At 37.8% G+C, this 19,278-nt stretch overlaps 3 protein-coding genes across 6 annotated transcripts; all 3 read right to left on the minus strand.

Annotated features, from left to right (window-relative positions):
- Nucleotides 1-323: 323 nt before the first annotated feature.
- On the minus strand, nucleotides 324-7,724 carry si:rp71-46j2.7. 4 transcript variants are annotated; one of them, XM_043257773.1, is made up of 16 exons: nucleotides 7,358-7,705; nucleotides 6,585-6,696; nucleotides 6,066-6,279; nucleotides 5,630-5,772; nucleotides 4,731-4,890; nucleotides 4,600-4,655; nucleotides 4,288-4,487; nucleotides 4,095-4,205; nucleotides 3,874-3,999; nucleotides 3,619-3,723; nucleotides 3,376-3,534; nucleotides 1,591-2,185; nucleotides 1,425-1,488; nucleotides 1,163-1,338; nucleotides 976-1,064; nucleotides 324-891 (listed from the first exon to the last, which is right to left on the minus strand). In XM_043257773.1, the coding sequence occupies exons 1-16, from the start codon at nucleotides 7,535-7,537 to the stop codon at nucleotides 799-801; spliced, it is 2,583 nt and encodes an 860-aa protein (XP_043113708.1). In that variant the 5' UTR covers nucleotides 7,538-7,705; the 3' UTR covers nucleotides 324-798. The 4 variants fall into 4 exon arrangements, 2 of the variants coding, with proteins under 2 accessions (XP_043113708.1, XP_043113709.1); XM_043257774.1 differs by having other exon boundaries at nucleotides 4,288-4,484; nucleotides 7,358-7,702; XR_006252562.1 differs by having other exon boundaries at nucleotides 839-891; nucleotides 1,163-1,292; nucleotides 7,358-7,724.
- A 2,300-nt stretch (nucleotides 7,725-10,024) lies between these two features.
- Nucleotides 10,025-12,445, minus strand: slc25a5 (solute carrier family 25 member 5). Its single transcript, XM_043257782.1, has 4 exons — nucleotides 12,236-12,445; nucleotides 10,776-11,262; nucleotides 10,558-10,698; nucleotides 10,025-10,481 (listed from the first exon to the last, which is right to left on the minus strand). The coding sequence occupies exons 1-4, from the start codon at nucleotides 12,344-12,346 to the stop codon at nucleotides 10,324-10,326; spliced, it is 897 nt and encodes a 298-aa protein (XP_043113717.1). The 5' UTR covers nucleotides 12,347-12,445; the 3' UTR covers nucleotides 10,025-10,323.
- A 668-nt stretch (nucleotides 12,446-13,113) lies between these two features.
- On the minus strand, nucleotides 13,114-17,686 carry slc25a43 (solute carrier family 25 member 43). The gene is made up of 5 exons (XM_043256482.1): nucleotides 17,277-17,686; nucleotides 15,571-15,812; nucleotides 15,240-15,412; nucleotides 14,373-14,507; nucleotides 13,114-14,065 (listed from the first exon to the last, which is right to left on the minus strand). The coding sequence occupies exons 1-5, from the start codon at nucleotides 17,546-17,548 to the stop codon at nucleotides 13,850-13,852; spliced, it is 1,038 nt and encodes a 345-aa protein (XP_043112417.1). The 5' UTR covers nucleotides 17,549-17,686; the 3' UTR covers nucleotides 13,114-13,849.
- Nucleotides 17,687-19,278: the final 1,592 nt, after the last annotated feature.

The raw sequence follows: 19,278 nt of genomic DNA on the forward strand, positions 1-19,278 counted from the left end.
TATCGCTGATATAAAAGTGAGCTCGATCACACAGCTGCACACGTTTTCTTGTTTTAGAAAACAATAGTACTGAATATGTTTGACTGGCGTAATTAATTCGAGTGATTTTGATTAAGAATAAATACAATTATATTTAAAGCCGTTAAACGAAACCCTTCAAACACGTACAGTTGTAGCAGCCCAACATAGTTACGTCATGGGTTTGACAGTCATGATAAGTAAAGGAGTGTTTAATATTGTAAGTTAAATATGTGACAATATTAACTCAATTGCATTTTTACTTTAAAGTTTACTACGGTATAAGAAAATTAAATCATTCGCAATTAGTAGTAAAAGATATTTATTGGCATTATTATTATTATTCAAATACATTCCTCACAGACTAGACCATGTATTAACTCTTGTAAAATTACTAATTATTAGCCTATTACAATGAAGTTATCTATTTTTGTCCTGAGTAACATGTGCTGTTTCTTAAAATACAAGATCAGTTCTTTGCAAAAAGTGAACAGTCAGTTTTTTTAAAATATGAGAAAAAAAAAATGACGCCCAAGTATTTGAGTCATGACTGAAATGAAACACAATTACAGTACATTTGAAACAGTAAAATGCTACATTTAACAGAGGCTGGCATTTTTGTTCAGTTATAAAAATGTCAAGAAAAATTGTTCACATTGCTCGAAGTAAAAGGCTGACCTCTCTGAGGTATATCACAATGAATCCTTAAAGAATATACACATAAAATATTAAATAATGCACATTTAAAAATATTAGACAAGTTACATAAAGATCTATCAATTATGAAAGAACATCCTTTACGATTAGATTAGGTATTGCACTGAAGGCCCGTTCCCCGGGTAGAAACTCCCCAAGAATGTATGACATCAGCATCTATGGACACACAAACACGAAGAATATAAATGTTAAACTGGATATTTGTTTCAAAATGCTGCACAAGAATCTTAGAGTCCTCACATAAACCAGTTTCTTGTTCTCCTCGGTGTCCTGGAAGATCTTAAACACAGTTTCGACATCAGTTTTCTTGAGAATCAAAGAATTTGAATCTGAAACCAACAAAACAATTCCAGGAAATAGGTTACGGTAAGAATCGTTTTAAAATATTAAGCGGGCGAAGCAAGGCATGGGAAAATTTTGCGCATACATTTTGAATTTATAAGCTGCAAAGCCTTCTCCTTTGTCTCGTGTTTCTCCTCACTGTCACGTGGAGGCTGGACGGGCACATTTCCTTCTGGCCATATTTTCTCCCGGAAATTGTCAATGTAAGACGCAATCTGAGTTTCAGTGGGATGCATCTTTTTTAAAAAGTTGTTTATTTTTCTGCACGGAAAGAACGCTTTTGCTTATCTTCACATCTACGAATGAATATCTTTAAGGTTTGAACACGCATGAAATGTGGTACTTACTTCTTTACCAAAGGCTGGACTGTTTTTAGAATGGCATCGAAAATATTAATGAGGACTGAGTTACCTGAAAATGAAGACAAATATTGAATGGCAAAGAAATCAGTTTCAGTTTCGGTTCTTACAAATCAAAACCGAAGCCAAACAGAACAAGGGAGTTAGGTCTTACCAGTTATTTCCTTAACTAACTCAAATATGGCTTTGGTGGCCTCAACCTGGTCCCAGTTGTTCTGGGGTTCCTTTTTCTGTGCCTGAGGCTGACTTGCCACCTCGTCCTTGAGCTGTCCCGTTTTCTCCTTTACTTTGACCTTTTGAAATCCATTTGACTTTTTTTGAGTTAACTTTTCTTTTTTGTTTGTTTTGCCCCCAGACAGAGCACTTATAATGCCATCGACTGAGTCAGACTGTACGCCTTCAGCATGGTTCATGACTGAACTTGAGATATCACTGGAGTGTCCTGAAGGACTGACTAGTTTTGACCTGTTAACAAAGATATCTAAACTTTCAGCAAGACTCTCCTGTCCATCTGAAACCACATCCTGTTCATCAGAGTTCTGATCGTTCTGATCATCTCTATATTTTAAGGTGTCAGTTTCCTCGACAGGGTTACAAAATCTAATGTTTGCAGCCACTGGTTCTTCTACAACGCCCCCCTTTGGTTCTTCATCTGTGTCGATGCACGCTGGCTGTGCTGTTGACTGTCCACTGTTGTGTACTGAGGCTCTTCCTCCATCCAGCTTTTCATCTCCCTTGGGGTTATGTGACTGATAAAAAAAAAAACATAGTATCACCAGAGGGTGGCAGTATTCTCAATAATCTGCATCGTGCTGAGGCTAAATGAATAGGTCTACCATAAATTTTAAAAACTAGCTCTTTTGATAAGACATCAAATCTTGGTGTATGCATATGATCCAAATACATGCAATACTGATTCAAAAAATAAAATATTTCTAGAGTTTGAGGTTGGTAACAGCATACATTTTTTAATCTTAATAAACTCCACACTTTTGCCACTGTAGGGTATGTAGTGTATGCTGTACATTAAAAAAATGATTGTCATGTTTCTGTATTTTATTTTATATAAAATTGGATACAAATATTGTTAAAAATATATTACCATTCAAAGACTTTTGAATGTTTTGTGAGACACCTTTTTATTCTCACCAATGCTGGATTTATTTTTATCAAAAAAATACTTTAACAACAGTAACATTGTGAAATATTATTCGAATTTAAAATCTTACATTTTAATTTAATACAAAATTTGTTTGTATGACGGCACCACTGAATTTTCAGCAGCCATTACTCTAGTGTCACATATTTCAGAAATCATTCTAATATCCTTTTTGCTTCATTTCCTATTATTAAAGGGTTACTACACTTCAATCACAATCACTTACCCCCATGTCATTCCAAAGCCTTATATTTTTGAGGAAAACCGGGAAGCTTGTGACTATCCTATTGACTGTCAAACAATCACGAAAGTATGAAAGATACATCTTGCGTGTGTATTTATGCTCCGATTTGCGCATACAGCATATATCTTTCATTGCGTCTAATACAGAACTGTATACACCAGATGCTATCAAAAATGGTGCTACGGAGATGTTATGGTGGCAAAAAAAAATTTGTATTCTTTCCATACACAAAGTATTCTCGTAGCTTCTTTTACGGTTGAACCGCTGATGGCAGATGGAGCATTCAGACAACGTCTATCATACATTTCTGCACAGTGTTTCAATATGATCGTCAAGTGATTAATGACAATTTTCATTTGGGTTGGAGTAACCATTTAATGCTAAAAAAAGTTGTGCTGGCTATTTTTTTTTTTTTTAACCTTCGCAGAGTAAAAGTATTTACGTCTTTCAAATTAATCTTACTGACCCCAAACTTTTAAACAGTAGCGTTTCATCATGAGGTTTCCATTAAGCTATTGACCTAAATCTGTTTTTACCTCATCCTCATCTTGCCCAGGATTAAGAAAGCTGGCAAGTCCATTCAGAAAACTCCAGACACCTCCCTTATGTTCATTATTACTCAGCAGCTGTACAATGGGACACAAGAACTGGAATACAGGCTGAGTGTGACCAAACTGTGCATCAGAAATCAGTTCCTGAAGAGAGACGAGAGAAAAACAGGTATTCATTTCTACTGGTTACAACTTCTTCAAATCTAGATGGTGTGTGTGACAACTTACTTGTAAAAAGTGCTCCAGGGCTGAGCCAACTTCTGCATGTGCGCCATCAAGATCCTCCTTTGTTTTCTCTACTATTGCAGAAATAGAGGGTAAAGTGGAAACATCCTAAAAAAAAACACAAAAGAAAATACAAGAGAAAAACCTTTTAAAAGCAAGCCACTACATACATTATACTTCCTAATGAGTAACATATTAATGACTAGAATTCAAAATAGTACAGGTTTCAAAACCATTCCTCACTATTTCTTCTCTCACCTGCCAGAGGCTGTGAAAATAAAGTATATCCGACTGGGTCTTTTTTACATCCCAGTTGAGATTCTCAGGGTTATTCTTCTCCTCCAGGTGAAGCGTGAAACACAGCTCTTCATTTTCCTTTTGAACCTAAAGACAATGGGTTTTTTCAATTATTCAACTCAACTTTTTTTACTCTAGCTTGTATGTTGTTTAGCTTTCCTTGTTTTTAACATAGGCCTTACATTTGTAACACGGACTGCCCATTTCCCCACCCGCCACATCTCATAGGAAAGCCTAAACTCCATCATATCTTCTTGGACATTTGTTGTTAGGTAAATGTCTGTCTCACTGTCCTTTTAAAAGAAAGCACAGACAAACTTAGTTGCACCAAAAAACGTAAAAGGCAAATTAATTTAATATGCATCTTTTCCATACATAATCTGAGTCCATGCAGCTTCTAATGGAGCCCTCTCTGCTGTCTGCACCATCATCTTCAATAACAGCAGATCTTCGTGATAATAAAGCCCTCTGCAAAAGCTCTTGCTCCTTCTTCTTCTTATAGTTTTTCCTTTTGGCTTTCTTTGATTTGACCTTATCAACAAATTTAGAAAACCGTTCTTTGATCCTATTGCCTGCTTGGATAACATTGAGAAAGATAATTCAATTACACTTTATTACATTATGCATGTTCACTTACAGCTCAAAAAAAAAATCTAATTACTAAGATAAAAGAGAAAGATGCATCACCCTTCTTCTTTTCTTTTGTTTCTTCAGACCGACCATCCTCTGCTTCATCTGTCAATCTGCAAAAATTGTGAAAACCAGAATGACGCAACCAAATGAGACTAATATGATGAATGTCTCTTAAGACAACTTACACTTCTGCTTCTTCACTTCCCATTGAAGATGGTGTGCCTTCCCTGTCTGAGTTCAGGAGGTCTCCTGTCGAGCTTTTAGAGGTTACTCTATCCAACTGTAAAACCACCATCTGATTCAGGTTGTCTGGATTACAGAGGCATGTCACAAGCACATCAAGAGCTAAAAATGGACAACAAAAATAACAAAGAATCACTAAATTAGTAGAAAATAGACAATACAATTAGTATGGCACAAACATAATGTATACTACTACTTCAGGCTATTGCCTAAACTTTGCTCAAACATATTAAGCAGCACACTTGCTTTCAACATTGATAAAAAGAAATGTTTCTTGATCACAAAAAAAAAAAAAAAAAAATCGGCAAATCTGAATGATTTCTGAAGAATCATGTAACATTGAAGACTGGAATAATGCATTATTATAGGGATAAAATGTTTTAAATTGTAATAATATTTCAGTTTTTTCCTTTTTTTCTGATCAGAAAAGTCCAGCCCTTAAGGGAGTCTGTTAAGAAAGACAATAAAGGTTTTAAAGCACCAACAATCATGATAAAATTCTATATTGTATGTTGTATATGTACATTGAATATGACACTGGAGGCAGTTGGAGAAAGAATTCACTCTTTTCACCATAACCATTGTAAACAAAGTAAAGATTAGTTGTTTATCCAGGAGTATTGTGGAACACAAAAATGAAGACAAACGAGTTTGTAGAAGCAGTGAAAACCCGTTGAGACAATCCTTGAGGCATCAAGCGACAAAGCAATGCTCGTTTCAGAGACACTGTCCTTAACATAACAATGAATGCTACAAAAGTCGACGCCAGATAGCTAATGAACGTTCCGATCATTAAAAAGATCATTAGAAACTATTTAGCTGAAAGGTCAGTAGAACTAACCTTTTGTAGCAACAATCTCAGTTAGGACACACTGGTAGAGTTTTGCTTCCCAAAGGTATTTAGGAAAAAGGTTTCGCACGAGAGCTTCAGAAAAAGTCCTGAGGACTGCCATCTCCTCGGACCTTGAACCAAACACTGGAGAGCTGAAACAGATAAACAAACGAACATTACAGTTTTTGTAACGACTCTTTTCACTAGCAGTATTCCAGGAACTACATCATGTGATGAGTCATAGGTTAGGACGGAAAGATAGCTTAGGGTTTTGGCAGAAAGAATCAGAAAAAAAAAACCCAGTTTCTGTGCTCATGGTCTCTAAAATGAATCCAGCATATAACAGAAAATGAACGATAATGATAAAAAGACAGTAATTTCACTCATGTTAGAATATTACACAATATTCTCAGAATAAATGAGGAGTACATTATGACTTTCTCACCCATCTGACTGCTTGGCATTATGCAGGTGTTGAGTGAAGATCCTAATACAACCCACACTGGTAGTAGACAGATCGAAGTCCTTTGCCTTGCAAATGACTCTCTCGACTACCAGCTTAAACTCCTCCTTTATCGCCCTGTGAAGGGGCTGACTGTCGCCAAGTTCTGGGACTGTGTACCACGGCTGGACCAGGTGAGCATAGGCGCATTCAAACACTGCAAAAACATTGCAAAAATATATATAATTATGCACCGCTATCACAATCCCCTTGTAATACCATGTATGTCTCTGTAACTTTCGGTGAGAAAATTTAACAGGGTATAAAATTTCTTGAAAGTGTTATGCCACACAAACCTATGAAATAGCATATTATCTGATCCTCTGTTTCCTGTTCTATGTCGTGTTTATAACAAATCTCATGCTCATGTCATGACAATTTCTTCAGACACTATCTCCAGACATGCTTGAGAGGCACAATGGGGGTGGTGCTTGCAAAAAAAAAGACTAAACTGTTACTTACCCTGGAATAGTGAACTCTTAACAATTTCATATTGCTGCATCTCAGACACAGTTTGCGGGGTTTCGGCTGCATCTGTCTCATCGGTGACACCAACATGGTGAGCTTTCTTTGTCTGAAACAGGAGGATTAAGGTGCAAGGGATTAAATTCCAGTAATTTCACTGATGATGTCTGATATCAGAGTCATGAATACAGAATTTAGGTCAGAAAGAGCTTTAGGTTTTTGCTTTCTGGAAGACCTCCTTACAGAAATAAGGAACAAAAAGTAATCTTATGGGTTCTTTTTGACGTGAGAACTGGAACTAGTCTCAACCAGTGTTCAATATTTCCCACTATAATAATGAGTACAGTTAATTCTGCCTATAATCTGACTATTACGGATCCATTTACAATAACCATTACAGGTCAGGCTGAAAAATCCAAGTATGCACAATAGCTTTGTTTTGGGACACAGACAGTGGTTTCTAGTCAGGTTATTAACATTGTGAAGCTGGAAGACCATCTTAGATAAGCAAGAAACCAGGTACCACCTGGTCAGTCCAGTCCAGTAAGTTTTTGAAACATAACTGGTCAACCAGCTCATGGTAACTTTAGAAAGTATGTTCCAAAACAGTTTAAGAGAGTGTTAACCAAACAATACACATGTTCCCAAGTAACAATTATACAAATAATATAATAATAATAGTAGTAGTAGTAATAATAGCTAGGCAGAAATATCCTTAATGTTCTTAAGTAGCATATGTTGATATGCAGCAGCAGAAATAATCTTCTTACCTGTTGTTCTGTTTCAAGTGTATCGTCGGTCTGAGTGCTCGTTTCACGGTCTTGCTTTTTGAAAGGGAAATTAAAAAAGCATAAAAAACAAAAGAAGGCTTGAGTCCATATTTGTCCGAACTCCGAGAAGTACCAAACAAGTACAAATACAACGGCGAGGAAGCACCGCCAAGTGTACATTGTTAAAAAGGCCCGGGTTCAGAAAGAAATTCCTTCATTCGTTCACTTTATCCCTCTCATCTGCTTTCACCCCGACAGACTGACTGAGTGTATAACCGGAAGGTAAGTGCTTATGGTTTGAGGAATTTGCGATTATAATGTGATTGGTGCACTTCAAGGTGTCGTAGTGTTTTGCCCTCCCTGGAGCTTCTGCTTAATCTTTACTATCATCTGCCCTCTGTAGGTAATAACCGCACGGTCCAGCGGGGATTCCATGAGCAAATATTTATCGTTTCCTTTCGCTTTACTGTTAACAGCAGTTTACCGGGTAAAAAACGAGTATGAAGCATCAAGTATCATCCTTCTTCGCCGCAGGGTGGCACACTGCCTTTCGTTTAAGTGAGCGTTTTAATGCGTCTTCGCAAAAGGAGAATTTGTTCACTAATTAAATGCATTATACCACACAGTCACAAACCTATTAACATTGAGATTTTGACAGTTCGACTCTAATGAACGAATCAGTGTTTTAAATCCTTTAAACGAATGATTCGCTTTGGTTCACTTTCGCTTGTGCTGAACCGAGTGAACTAGGCGTTCAAAGCGAAGGGAGTTAACGCAGCTCTTATTTTATATAAACTGTTGTCTGTATCAAGAGTTTGATAATACATGCGAGTGGAGGAAGGGGTCCTGTTTCGGTCAAGAATGGCTAGTGGGTGGTATCGTTAGAGATTGAGCTCAAAGTTAACCGGGACTTTCATTCAGTGACACACTCATAAACAGCTCTGCCACCTACTGGCGTGCCATTGTAATCTACGAAAAAGACATACTGAACGAATCTGTATTTTATTTGTTTTTTTTCTGTGACCGGATTCGAGTCACTGAGATAAACTGAAGAATGCTTCCTCGCTGCTGCTCTTTATCAGTAACAGCGACCCAGTACGGAGAAAGAGTACTCCTGGACAGGTTCATTCAGGCGGCTGGCATATGATTAAACCTCTACAGTCACATGATGGAGTACGGCGTCCTGCCACTGCCAGCTAGAGATTAAACCCGTAAAAATAGACCCGTATGGCTGAACCTGTACTGGTCATGTGATCTGCGAGTAGAGTCTGCCGCCAGCCAGCGCGAGATTGAACCGCCTTGCTGGTATGACGTCACGTGCACCGAGACTGTCAGAACAAGTCTGACTCTTGTGTAATCAGATCATCCCGTTAACGCATATAACGCCATCCATCTTAAAACGAACATTTTAATTCGTTCTACTGAACTTGACATATCTCATCTAGAGGCGATTAAAGTGTTAGGACAACTGGCAATATGCACATTACTTTCTATTGCTAAATTGAACTAATCCCAAGTGATTAATCCTAATATACATATAGTTGCCATTCTTTTTTGTAAAGCACTTTGAATTACCATTGTGTATGAAATGTGCTATATAAATAAACTTGCCTTGCCTAGTGTAGCGTCAGGTTGTTGCACCCGATCAGGAGGCCATGATGGCCAGTGTATTATCACCACCATCCACTATTTATCCCTGAACATCCTATAATACCCATACTCAGGAACTCGCCATGCTTGAAGTGAAGGTGATGCAAGGACGGATTAGCGGGCTAATTTACGACTAGCTTGATGTCTGCTAAGAGGTCAGCAGGGTTTTTAGCGTAAGAGTGCACGCACAAGCTGCTTTTTCCAGCACGCTGGATTACACTGGAGGAGAGCCAGTCGCCTTGCAACCGTTATAAACCTTCAGTTTCATTCATGCCTCTTAAATGTTATCAGGTCACCTGTAACACATGGACAGAAGCCCAATCTTATGACATGTTTTGCCTTCAATATCCTTCTTACGATTCTGACTCCATTTTTAACAACTTAATCCGTTTGTAAATAAGATTCCTTATTCAAGCTTATACAAAGACTTAAGGGATCTTTAAATGACCAGAAATGTAGAAGTGCAGATTGCCCAGCAATTAACATACAAATCTTGATATGACTCAGTTTATGACTCTAACATAAACCAAGAGTGTTGCAGGACTGAATTACATTGAGCGGCACAAGTGTCCCTTCAGCTGTCCTTGGCTCGGTCTCAAACACAACTCTGGAAGTCCAACAGGGTATGAGGTTGCATCTTAAGAAAATAATACACCGCCTGACACTCGAACAGGTTTAAAGGCATGTGAGAAGTCTAGCCACTGAATAAACAGTTGGACACTTCCAAGTGACAACTCTGTGAATAAGTTTGAAGGTGTGTTATAATACCATGTACAAAATGCACCTGCTAAGGGAATCACACTAAATTCTGGCAATTCAAGACAGTATGTGATATATATAGCCTTAGAGGACTTCTTGCCTGTGAATCATTCTGGTAACTCAGTTTGCTGACTTGTTTTTAAAGGGTGGGGACAGAATGTTTGAATTTAGAAAGCCAAATGGGTGAATCACAACACCTGTAAGGCAAGATACAAAAAAGCAGTAGAAAAAAGTAATAAAAAGCAGTTACGATGTAGGTTCATTCAGTGGGTCTTTATTGATGCATTGACTAAAAACAGACCGGCTGGAAAACAGGTAGATTTTGGTACCTGGTATTCTTTTTCTTTCTTTCTGGGAATGACAGTATGGTGAGGGGGACAAAAAGAAAAATAAGATAAACAGGGGCAAAAGAAAACCGCAAAAACAACTTCCCCCAGTACAACTAGTACTGACATACTAGTTGGTCCCTATAAATAAGGCGGAATTTGAGAGTCCTTCCAAATGTACAAGATATGTTACAGTTAAACATCTCACATTGAATGGTGGACAGGAAACGCTTAAATGACCTTCTTCAGCTCATCATACAAGACCAGCACAAAGGCACCTCCCATGCCTCTGAGAACATTGGACCAGGCTCCCTTGAAGAAAGCCTTGCCACCCTCATCACGTGCGATCTTCCTCCAGCAGTCAATTGTTCCGCTGTACATGATGTCAGCTGCAACAAAATGGAAAGATCAATCCACTGCTCTCTCTTTATATGCACTGTAAAGGTTTTAAAAATGGTAACTGACCTCCTTTGCGTCCAGACTGCATCATCATACGACGACGGACTGTATCGAAGGGGTAGGATGCAAGACCAGCAACAGCAGTCACAGACTGAGCGATCATCCAGCTGACGACAATGTGGGTGTTTTTAGGATCTGGCAGCATACCTATAGACGAAAGAGCAGATGTAGTGAAATCAGCAATGGCAGACGTCCACTGTACCCCAAATGCAACTTAAACTCACCCTTGGCTGTGTCATAGATGCCGAAGTAGGCAGCTCTGTAAATGATGATACCCTGCACGGACACATTGAAGCCCTGGTACAGACCTCTGATGCCATCAGACTTGGAGATCTTTACCAAGCAGTTACCCAGGCCGGAGAACTCTCTTTCTGCACCAGCCTTGCCAACGTCGGCGGCCAGGCGGGTTCTCGCGAAGTCGAGGGGGTAGACAAAGCAGAGGGACGTGGCACCGGCAGCACCACCTGAGGCCAGGTTACCAGCGAAGTACCTCCAGAACTGGGTGCGCTTGTCTACACCGTCGAGGAAGACCTTCTTGTACTTGTCCTTGAAAGCAAAGTTGAGGGCCTGGGTGGGGAAGTATCTGATGACGTTTGCCAAGTTTCCTCTCCAGAACGACAGGAAGCCCTGCTCCTTGGGAATACGCACCACGCAGTCCATAATGCCCTTGTACTGCTTATCCGCTGTAATCTGTTTGCTAGCATGTTGCACCTGTAAACAGAAGGGAAAAAAATCAATAATTGCACAATAAAATTATTAAATTGATCAATTAAAGCATCCACGATTGCAAACGCCCCAAGCTTTACGTGCGTTTAAAAATTCGTAGAACAAAACCAAGGAGGAACCACGAACACGTGATTATGCTACACGACAAAAAGCCGGCTACGAGTAAAATGCGCGATATCTTCCGGTAGTCGGTTTCTGTAAAATCGACGAAAATTGTCAGCAAAAATATTTAAATTCTTGTAAAACGGTGTAAAAACTGAAAGCACGTAACGAAGTCGAAATGTTAGTGTATGATACGCCCATAATACAACGTGTCCTCAAACAATACCTAGGACTTCTCGTTCTGGGACGCGAGCGTTAGCTTGCAAGCTAGCAGTAAAGGCCTAGCCATTCGCAGGCCTCCCCTTCTCGCGACCTTGGCGAGATCTAGGAGGATGCTGGTTTACCGTTTTCCGCGGAAGCGGTTTAAAATAAAAAACGCCCTTTCAAATCCATACCAAAAGGGCACGAACCCATTCGTCTCTTAAATTCCAGCCGAAAGCTCGGCGGTTGGCAAGGGCTTGAGGCATTTCTCAGGATGTTCTCTCTTAGGCGGGTTGGTAAAGGTTACAGAGCACTTAAGGCCTAGTCGGACTTATAAACGAATTATTTAACGAGCAGCTCGATTTTAAAGGCTAAAAAGTTGTGCTAAAAACATCCTAGGCTCACACAAAGATAAAAGACTCTCATTTGCTCAAGACGTTCGCCATTTCGTTAGGCTCTCTTCATTCAACGATCAATTAGACATTTAATTAAAATAACGTTACCGCATATTCGAGTCTGTAAATGTTCTCGGGGTTCGTTTTAAATCAAACTCTCTTCGGAGAGCTGGTTGTATTTATATTTAGTCCATTATGTAACCTAATTTCTTACAAATCTGGGATTATATAATCCCGATAATATTACTGCGTATTTTTACCTGAAGCAGCAGCTTGACTCTCTCGATGGGGGCCACGGCGGTTTTAGAGATAGCAGCGGCAATACCACCGGCCAAGAAGTCCTTGGCGAAAGAGATGGCGGTCTCACTCATTGTCGGATGTTCTTGGAGAGGTGTAGCTTGAAGAGGTCAATCCCGCTCTGCCGCAGGACTAGCGTGGAATGCCGGCTGATTCGAAATGGCCGAATGAAAAGTTGAGAAGAGATTTTTAAAAGGTTCGTCTCGCGAGAGCAAACGTACCCACCGTTTCTGAGATCTGATTGGACCGTCGACGAAACGTCACAGATTCCAGGAGGCGGGGCCGTTTAGTGATGACGGGAGTTGAATGGCTCAAAGTTAGAGAGGTAACCTTAAGCCTTCTCAAGGTGGAAAGCGTAAATGACAACAGGAAGTTTTTAAAACGTAGAAAAATGTGTTTGCAGGTGGTCAATAATTCACGTGTAATAATACGTAAAACGGAACAAAAACATACTGAATTGTATGCACACTGGCGATTCATTACAAGCAAGAGAAGCAGGATTGTCCAGTTTTTAGTTGCAGCTGTCAAGCTAAGAAAGCAGTTCTCCAAGGTGACATAGCATGCACGTTTGTCACTAACTCAATCTCTGACTGTCTTTAGTTAATGATCGCCTAGGCCTTATGTGTAAAAGAAAAAGGGCCAACATGTCAGCACAAAGTCCTTCACATGACTTTTGACTGTGTGGCAAAGCGAGTGATCCACTTGGGAACATGTGACTACACAACTCAATACAAAATCAATACTATCTGCATCACTACCAATTCTACTATTGCAATTCGATTTTGTTTCTATTATATAATACCATTTCATAATGGATAATAACATAGGACAAGTATAGCAGTTGACAATAAGGACTAAGATACGTTTATTTATTATACTTCATTTTTACAATATGTTTAAAGATTTGCTTAAACATGTGGCACAATGCCTTACAATGGAAAACTTAAATACATTTTTAATAAACAAATCTTGTCCTTTTCACAGCTGAATCAGTCAGTGGTCACTAGGTTACCATGTGTCCAGATCAACATTATATATATATATATATATATATATATATATATATATATATATATATATATATATATATATATATATATTACATTACAATGCACATTCAAAATCATACTGTCACATATGATCAAATATGCAAAAACTGCGCCACCATATGACTTTAAAAGCCTTGTGGTTTATAAATAGCAGAAGACCTTAAAAAAGGCCCAAGAGCCACAAATCCGGTAAAAGACTAATGCTTTGTTTGACAAAGGCATTGCTGTATACTGTTGAAATGATGTTCAACATATTTCCTGAGAAGTGATTAATACAAAGACTTTACATTTCAACACTTTATAAAAAACACTTTTTTCAGTGGAGTGTAAGTCAGATGGTTTTTGAGGTACTGAAGAATGTATGAAATGTATTTCAAGTATGCATGTACAGAATCCTTAATAAAGTTAAATACAACAAGAGGTACAATAATACGTTGTGCTTTCTAGCAGTAAAAACACTTTATACTCATTATCGATGCACGTTTCTGTTCGAGTTCTGTTTATTACTGATAACTTCTCTTGAATTAGTTACCAGCGGTTTCCTATGGATGAACTCTGTGCTTTGTGTGGTTTTCTGTTTCTCAGGTAGCGCTTAAACTCTTGCAGTTCATATGGGCCCAGGCTCTGGTCCACGCCAGGTTTAGGCTTGTAGCTTAGTGGAGAAATGATGTAGCCATTCTGGTAAAGGCAGACTTGCTTACACATCTCAAAGCAACTGAACAGCAGGCCGAAATACGGGACAATCTGTAATGTTAAAAGGAAAGTAATATTGGTTACAAGGAAGTGGAAATGCATTACTTATATAAGGTGTTTCCACAAACACTGATTAAAAACATTTAAGCCTACTATTTCAAGAAATCCATTTTATAATTAGTTGTATTCATTTCATATACTGCCAGAATCAGACTGTTGTTTGGGAAATGTTTGTGTAACATAACCCTGTGAGTTTTTTTTGAAATACAATACTTTGTAGAACCATTTACACAGAAAACATATGGTGCTTGGGTTATTTTTATCTGTCATGTAAGCATATAAAACACCTTCACGTCACCTTCACCATGTTGGCTGTAAGGCCACTCCAAAGAGCCATGATGCCCTTGTTCTTGATGACCTGTCTGAAGCAGTCTATCATTCCAGTAAAATGGACATCAACTCCTCCGCAATGGGGCAAAAGAAGACTCTGGGCCTAGAGTAAAGATATTATATAGAGAAATATTTCAGATCATTAAGAAATAATTGCATACGATTCCATCAGAGGATACTTAGACTGTTGTTTTTAAACAAGAATAAGTCAAAATGTTTTATGTACATTCATGTGCATTTGTTTTCCAGTAACAACTGATTGCCCTACTGTACTACGTTCCCCTTATCTAACCTCAAACCCTCTTGGTGTGTGTTCTGTTGGCTTGTTTACGGTGTCTATAGAGACTCTGTTTAGCACCAAACTGAAATCGCAGAACATTTAGCAGCTTTGGAAAGTTTATTCCTGACACTGCAATTTAACTTGCAAAAAGCAGAATTTTGTTACTATTTTAGTGCAACAAAGCATATAGGAACCATATCAGATACACCATTATGTGTATTGTATGTGAAAGGTCAGCTATTTTTAGACAGTTTATCTTCGGCATAGACAGACACTGGACACTATGTACATTCTCAGCTGCTGCAGGGCCTTGTGTCCTTCATAACGCTGTCCTGCATTGTTCTATGTGACCTGTTGCAAATCTGTTTAGAATTCAAATTTATGTTGCTTAAAAATTTTTTTACATTTCATTCTTAACATAAATTAACAAAGGGGCTACAGCAAAGTTAAAAAGGTGTGAATTTTTAACAAGTTTAGGGGACTCTCGAGTCTGCGACACTGGTGCTATTATGCCCCCTTGTGGTAGCATTGTAGCATTACAGCATTATTTCTCACCTGCATCTTCTTTTTAACAGTTTCAAACGGGAAGGAGAGCGTCTGAGCTACTCCTGCTGCAAGACAGCCATTGATGAAGTTCTGCAAAGACGTGAAGCGAACGTGACGCTCCTGCCACAGCTTATCCAAATTGACATACACCGCATAGCAGCCAACGGAGAAGGGAACAGCACCTATCCACAGTAATCCAAACATTAATTCCACTAACATTTAAAGCAAAAGTGCGAGTAATGTTATTCATTAAAATGTTACATGCTTAGTTTTGATGTTTACATATAGGTTAACCCTAAGTTTGAATATTCTGAGTTGTACACAGGATCAAAATACATACCTAACACTGTGAGGGAAAAGCCCCTGTAGAGAGCCTGAAGTCCTTCATTTCTGTAGATTGTGGAGAGAGAATGCAGCAACCCTCTGTACGTTGGTTCTTGACAATTCTGAGCGATAAGTCTGGTTTCAACCACCTCCAGTGGATATGTTGCTAGAGCTGCAGATATGCCTGCCAGCCCACCGGCTACTATGGCTCTCCATTGTGAGATATCGCCCAGTTCATCAATGTGAAGGTGGACAATACTGCCAAAAATAGGATGAAATTAATAGTTGTGATATTGCAATATAGCAGAATATCATTACTACAGAACCTACGTTTAGAGGACCAGTCTTATGAACCAGACACATCTAACTGATATTCAAAACCTGATTATTTAAAAGGTAAAAAATTTGTTGAATGCTTAAAATTAATAAATCTTTAATAACTATATAACTTGTAGCTATAAAGCTATAATAAAAGAAACAGGCTGTAAAAATGCGTACCCTGTCTAATGTGTTAATATACAGGAATTCACTGTATTGCTTTTTCACAACTGTTTTACCCATATTTTGAATGACACATACATAATCTTAACAGAAAATTATACATTTTTATATTATTATTTATTTATTTTGGATGACTAAAAATGACACAAGCATAAAAGAATGGTTTTGAAGGATCATGTGACACTAAAGTCCAGAATAATAGCTGCTGAAAATTCAGCAACGTTAACAGTTTATTAACATTTTATGTTTTTACAATAACTGTTCACTGCATTTCATATATATATATATATATATATATATATATATATATATATATATATATATATATATATATATATATATATAAAATATGTAAGTGATTAGAAAATCAGCCTAAATCTAAACTTGTTTGATTAAATAGAAAGTAACATTTCTATAAAAATGTAATTTTTGTGTATCGTTATTTTGTGGCATTCTATATTTATATAATTATTATTTATATAATTATTACATCGAATATATTATTACTAAAATCATATCTCATAGATATAAATTTTTTATTATTAAGAAAAAGCATATTCTTTTAATAGGAACAGTGTGTTCCAAACAGGTCGGAATACAACCTCCACTCGTTTTCCTGGAATACTGGAACACTATGTACGGGGCTTTCTAAACCAGTTTCCGGTGTCTCCGTTAACCCCCCTGCACCATGTGAAAATACACGTGACCAGTATTACAACGAAGCACTTCTGAAAGCCCCCTCTGATGTGCACGGTTCATAACCATAGAAACACTAAAGCTGAAATGGAATTAAGGCCACGCCCGCTGCTGTGAGACCACATCATCGTGCCGGTTTTCTGAGCTACATGATTGGTCGGAAAAATGAAGGCGTGACGTGTCACGTTGAACTAATGTAAACCCCTGCTATACAAAGCTAGGCTAATGATGGAAAACATCGTGCATTTTAAATTATCTATCCTAAATATAACTTCTTAAGCACGTTCAAACGCGTTCTCATTTGTTTAATAACAAAATTAACGTAGAATGCAATTTTTTTACTCGTCTATTTTCAAAGCCTATCAAGCTAACACGCGAACTTCCTGTTGCCTTTGTTTACCATCACAGCCGATCGAAAAGTTTAGCATATTTTATGCATTACACAAATCAACAACACGCACGTCGGGCATAAATGCCGATCGCCACGCATTCATTACGAAACATTAAAAAACGCCTAATACTTACTTTTTGTAAGTCGCTAAATGCACGGCACTGTAGGGGAACAGTCGCAGACAGGAAACCGCGTTACCCTTCCAAAAAGCTCGAAGCCCCTCATTCTGGCAAATAAAAACAAAGCTGTGCAAGAAGCCCCGTTTACAATGAAACGTTCCTATTTGACTCAAAATCTTCACGACTTCCAGAGGCGACGTTGCCGTTTTGCTAAACACCCCGGCGAAACCGACGCACAGTAAACTTTGAGAGCTTGTCAGTCGGTCGTCCTTTTTGACCGTGGCCATGCTTTTACAAGAAAAAGCGATTTTGTTCTCCAGCCGTTAAAAGAGAAAAAAAAAACGCTGGAAAACGAGCACTCTAGCGGGTTTGTTTATCTTGCGGCCATCCAGCTGCAGGTTTGTCGGCGGCCGGAGAGTCCCATTGGTGGATATTTTGGTGTGGGCGGGGTGCGGTTAGAGCAGGTTTGGTTGCGTGCAAAATCAATCCATAATAGCTGTCAAAAAGCTATAGAGGGAAAGACGAGTCATAAACAATCTCGTGTTTCTTTTAGAGAACCGTAAACAAATTTAATGTGGTTTCTTTTGTCGTTTTAGGGGCCAATTCGTATCTTATGAAAAAGTTATTAATGAATGGATCATGGACACACCATGCCAATACATAGAAATATACACTCTTAGTTATATAATATTAGTCTTTAACGGTGAGCTGCAGTGCGTTTGAAAACAACATTATCTATATTATCTGTTCAATAAAGATAACGTATAACAGGCATTAGGTACATTATAAACTATATAATATAAATAAATCTGGAAAATGTATGACTTTTTGATCTCTATTTTAACAGTAACAGTAAGTTGCTGATGCAGTGATTGATATAGTGTGGCAAAAGTACCAGCAAATGACCAGCAGGTGGCAGTCTTGGCCCAAAAACATGGCAGCAAGTTGCGTAGAACACGATTACAAAATGCAGTATTACAAATAATGAATGTGTATTGCTGAAATTTACATTTTACATAGGTACAATACAGCTTAAAAAAATGAAAAATAAAAATACAGCCTAAATAATTAATACAAAATATATAATAAAATGAAAGTCTTTACAACTTTCATTAAATTCGAAAGTGACATTAGAGTTTTGTTTTTACATTGAACTTTGTATATTCATAATCCTGGACAAACATTTCAGAATTTCTAAAGAATCATGGAACACAGAGGACTATAGTAGCTGCTGAAAACCCTGGTAACTGCTTTACGGAAATAAATTACATTATATTTAATAATATTACTGTTTTTTACTGTATTTCCAATTAAATAAATTCAGCATAAAAAAACTAAACATTTGAAAGGTGTTCAATTCAGCATAAATCATACACACTTTTTCCTTGCATGCATATACAAGTATTATTTTTCTTTATTGTATGTATTGCTTTTCTTAAGATCAAATATATAATATATCATTTCTTTATATTTAACAAACAGATCATCAGTGTCTTATGGTGATCCACAGTCTGCTGGTCAAACAGCCAGCAGATGGCAGTCATTACTCAAAAGCACAAATAGTATTACATGCATCACAAAAGAAATGTGCCTTTGACCTCTTCTATTACATGTGATGTATTTAAAGGATTATTAAAATTAGCAAGGGAAGGCATATGTGGATGCTTTTCTCTTTTTTTAATTTAGAATAAGTTAATAATATGTTGACGCATTTATAACCTCGCATAATTATTAGCAGAGCAATTTACATTATATAAAAGTAGAAGCATTGTTTCGCTATTTAAAGGTGATTTCTTTTAATATTGAATCTGCCAAATGCATCAGTTACAGTTAAATGGGGAACTTGTTCTGTTGATAAATTCTTTTTTTTTTTACTTAGAGCAAGTATTCAGTAAAAGCATGTAAAAGAGGGTATGTGGTTGTTCTGTTTGTGTCAGTATCATCCAATCCACCAAACTGCGAGTTACGTAAACAACTACTCCATGCCAGTCACCCCCTCAAACCCTTCATGGCAACA

This window comes from Puntigrus tetrazona, chromosome 14 (assembly GCF_018831695.1).
Source record: "Puntigrus tetrazona isolate hp1 chromosome 14, ASM1883169v1, whole genome shotgun sequence".
Taxonomy (NCBI): domain Eukaryota; kingdom Metazoa; phylum Chordata; class Actinopteri; order Cypriniformes; family Cyprinidae; genus Puntigrus; species Puntigrus tetrazona.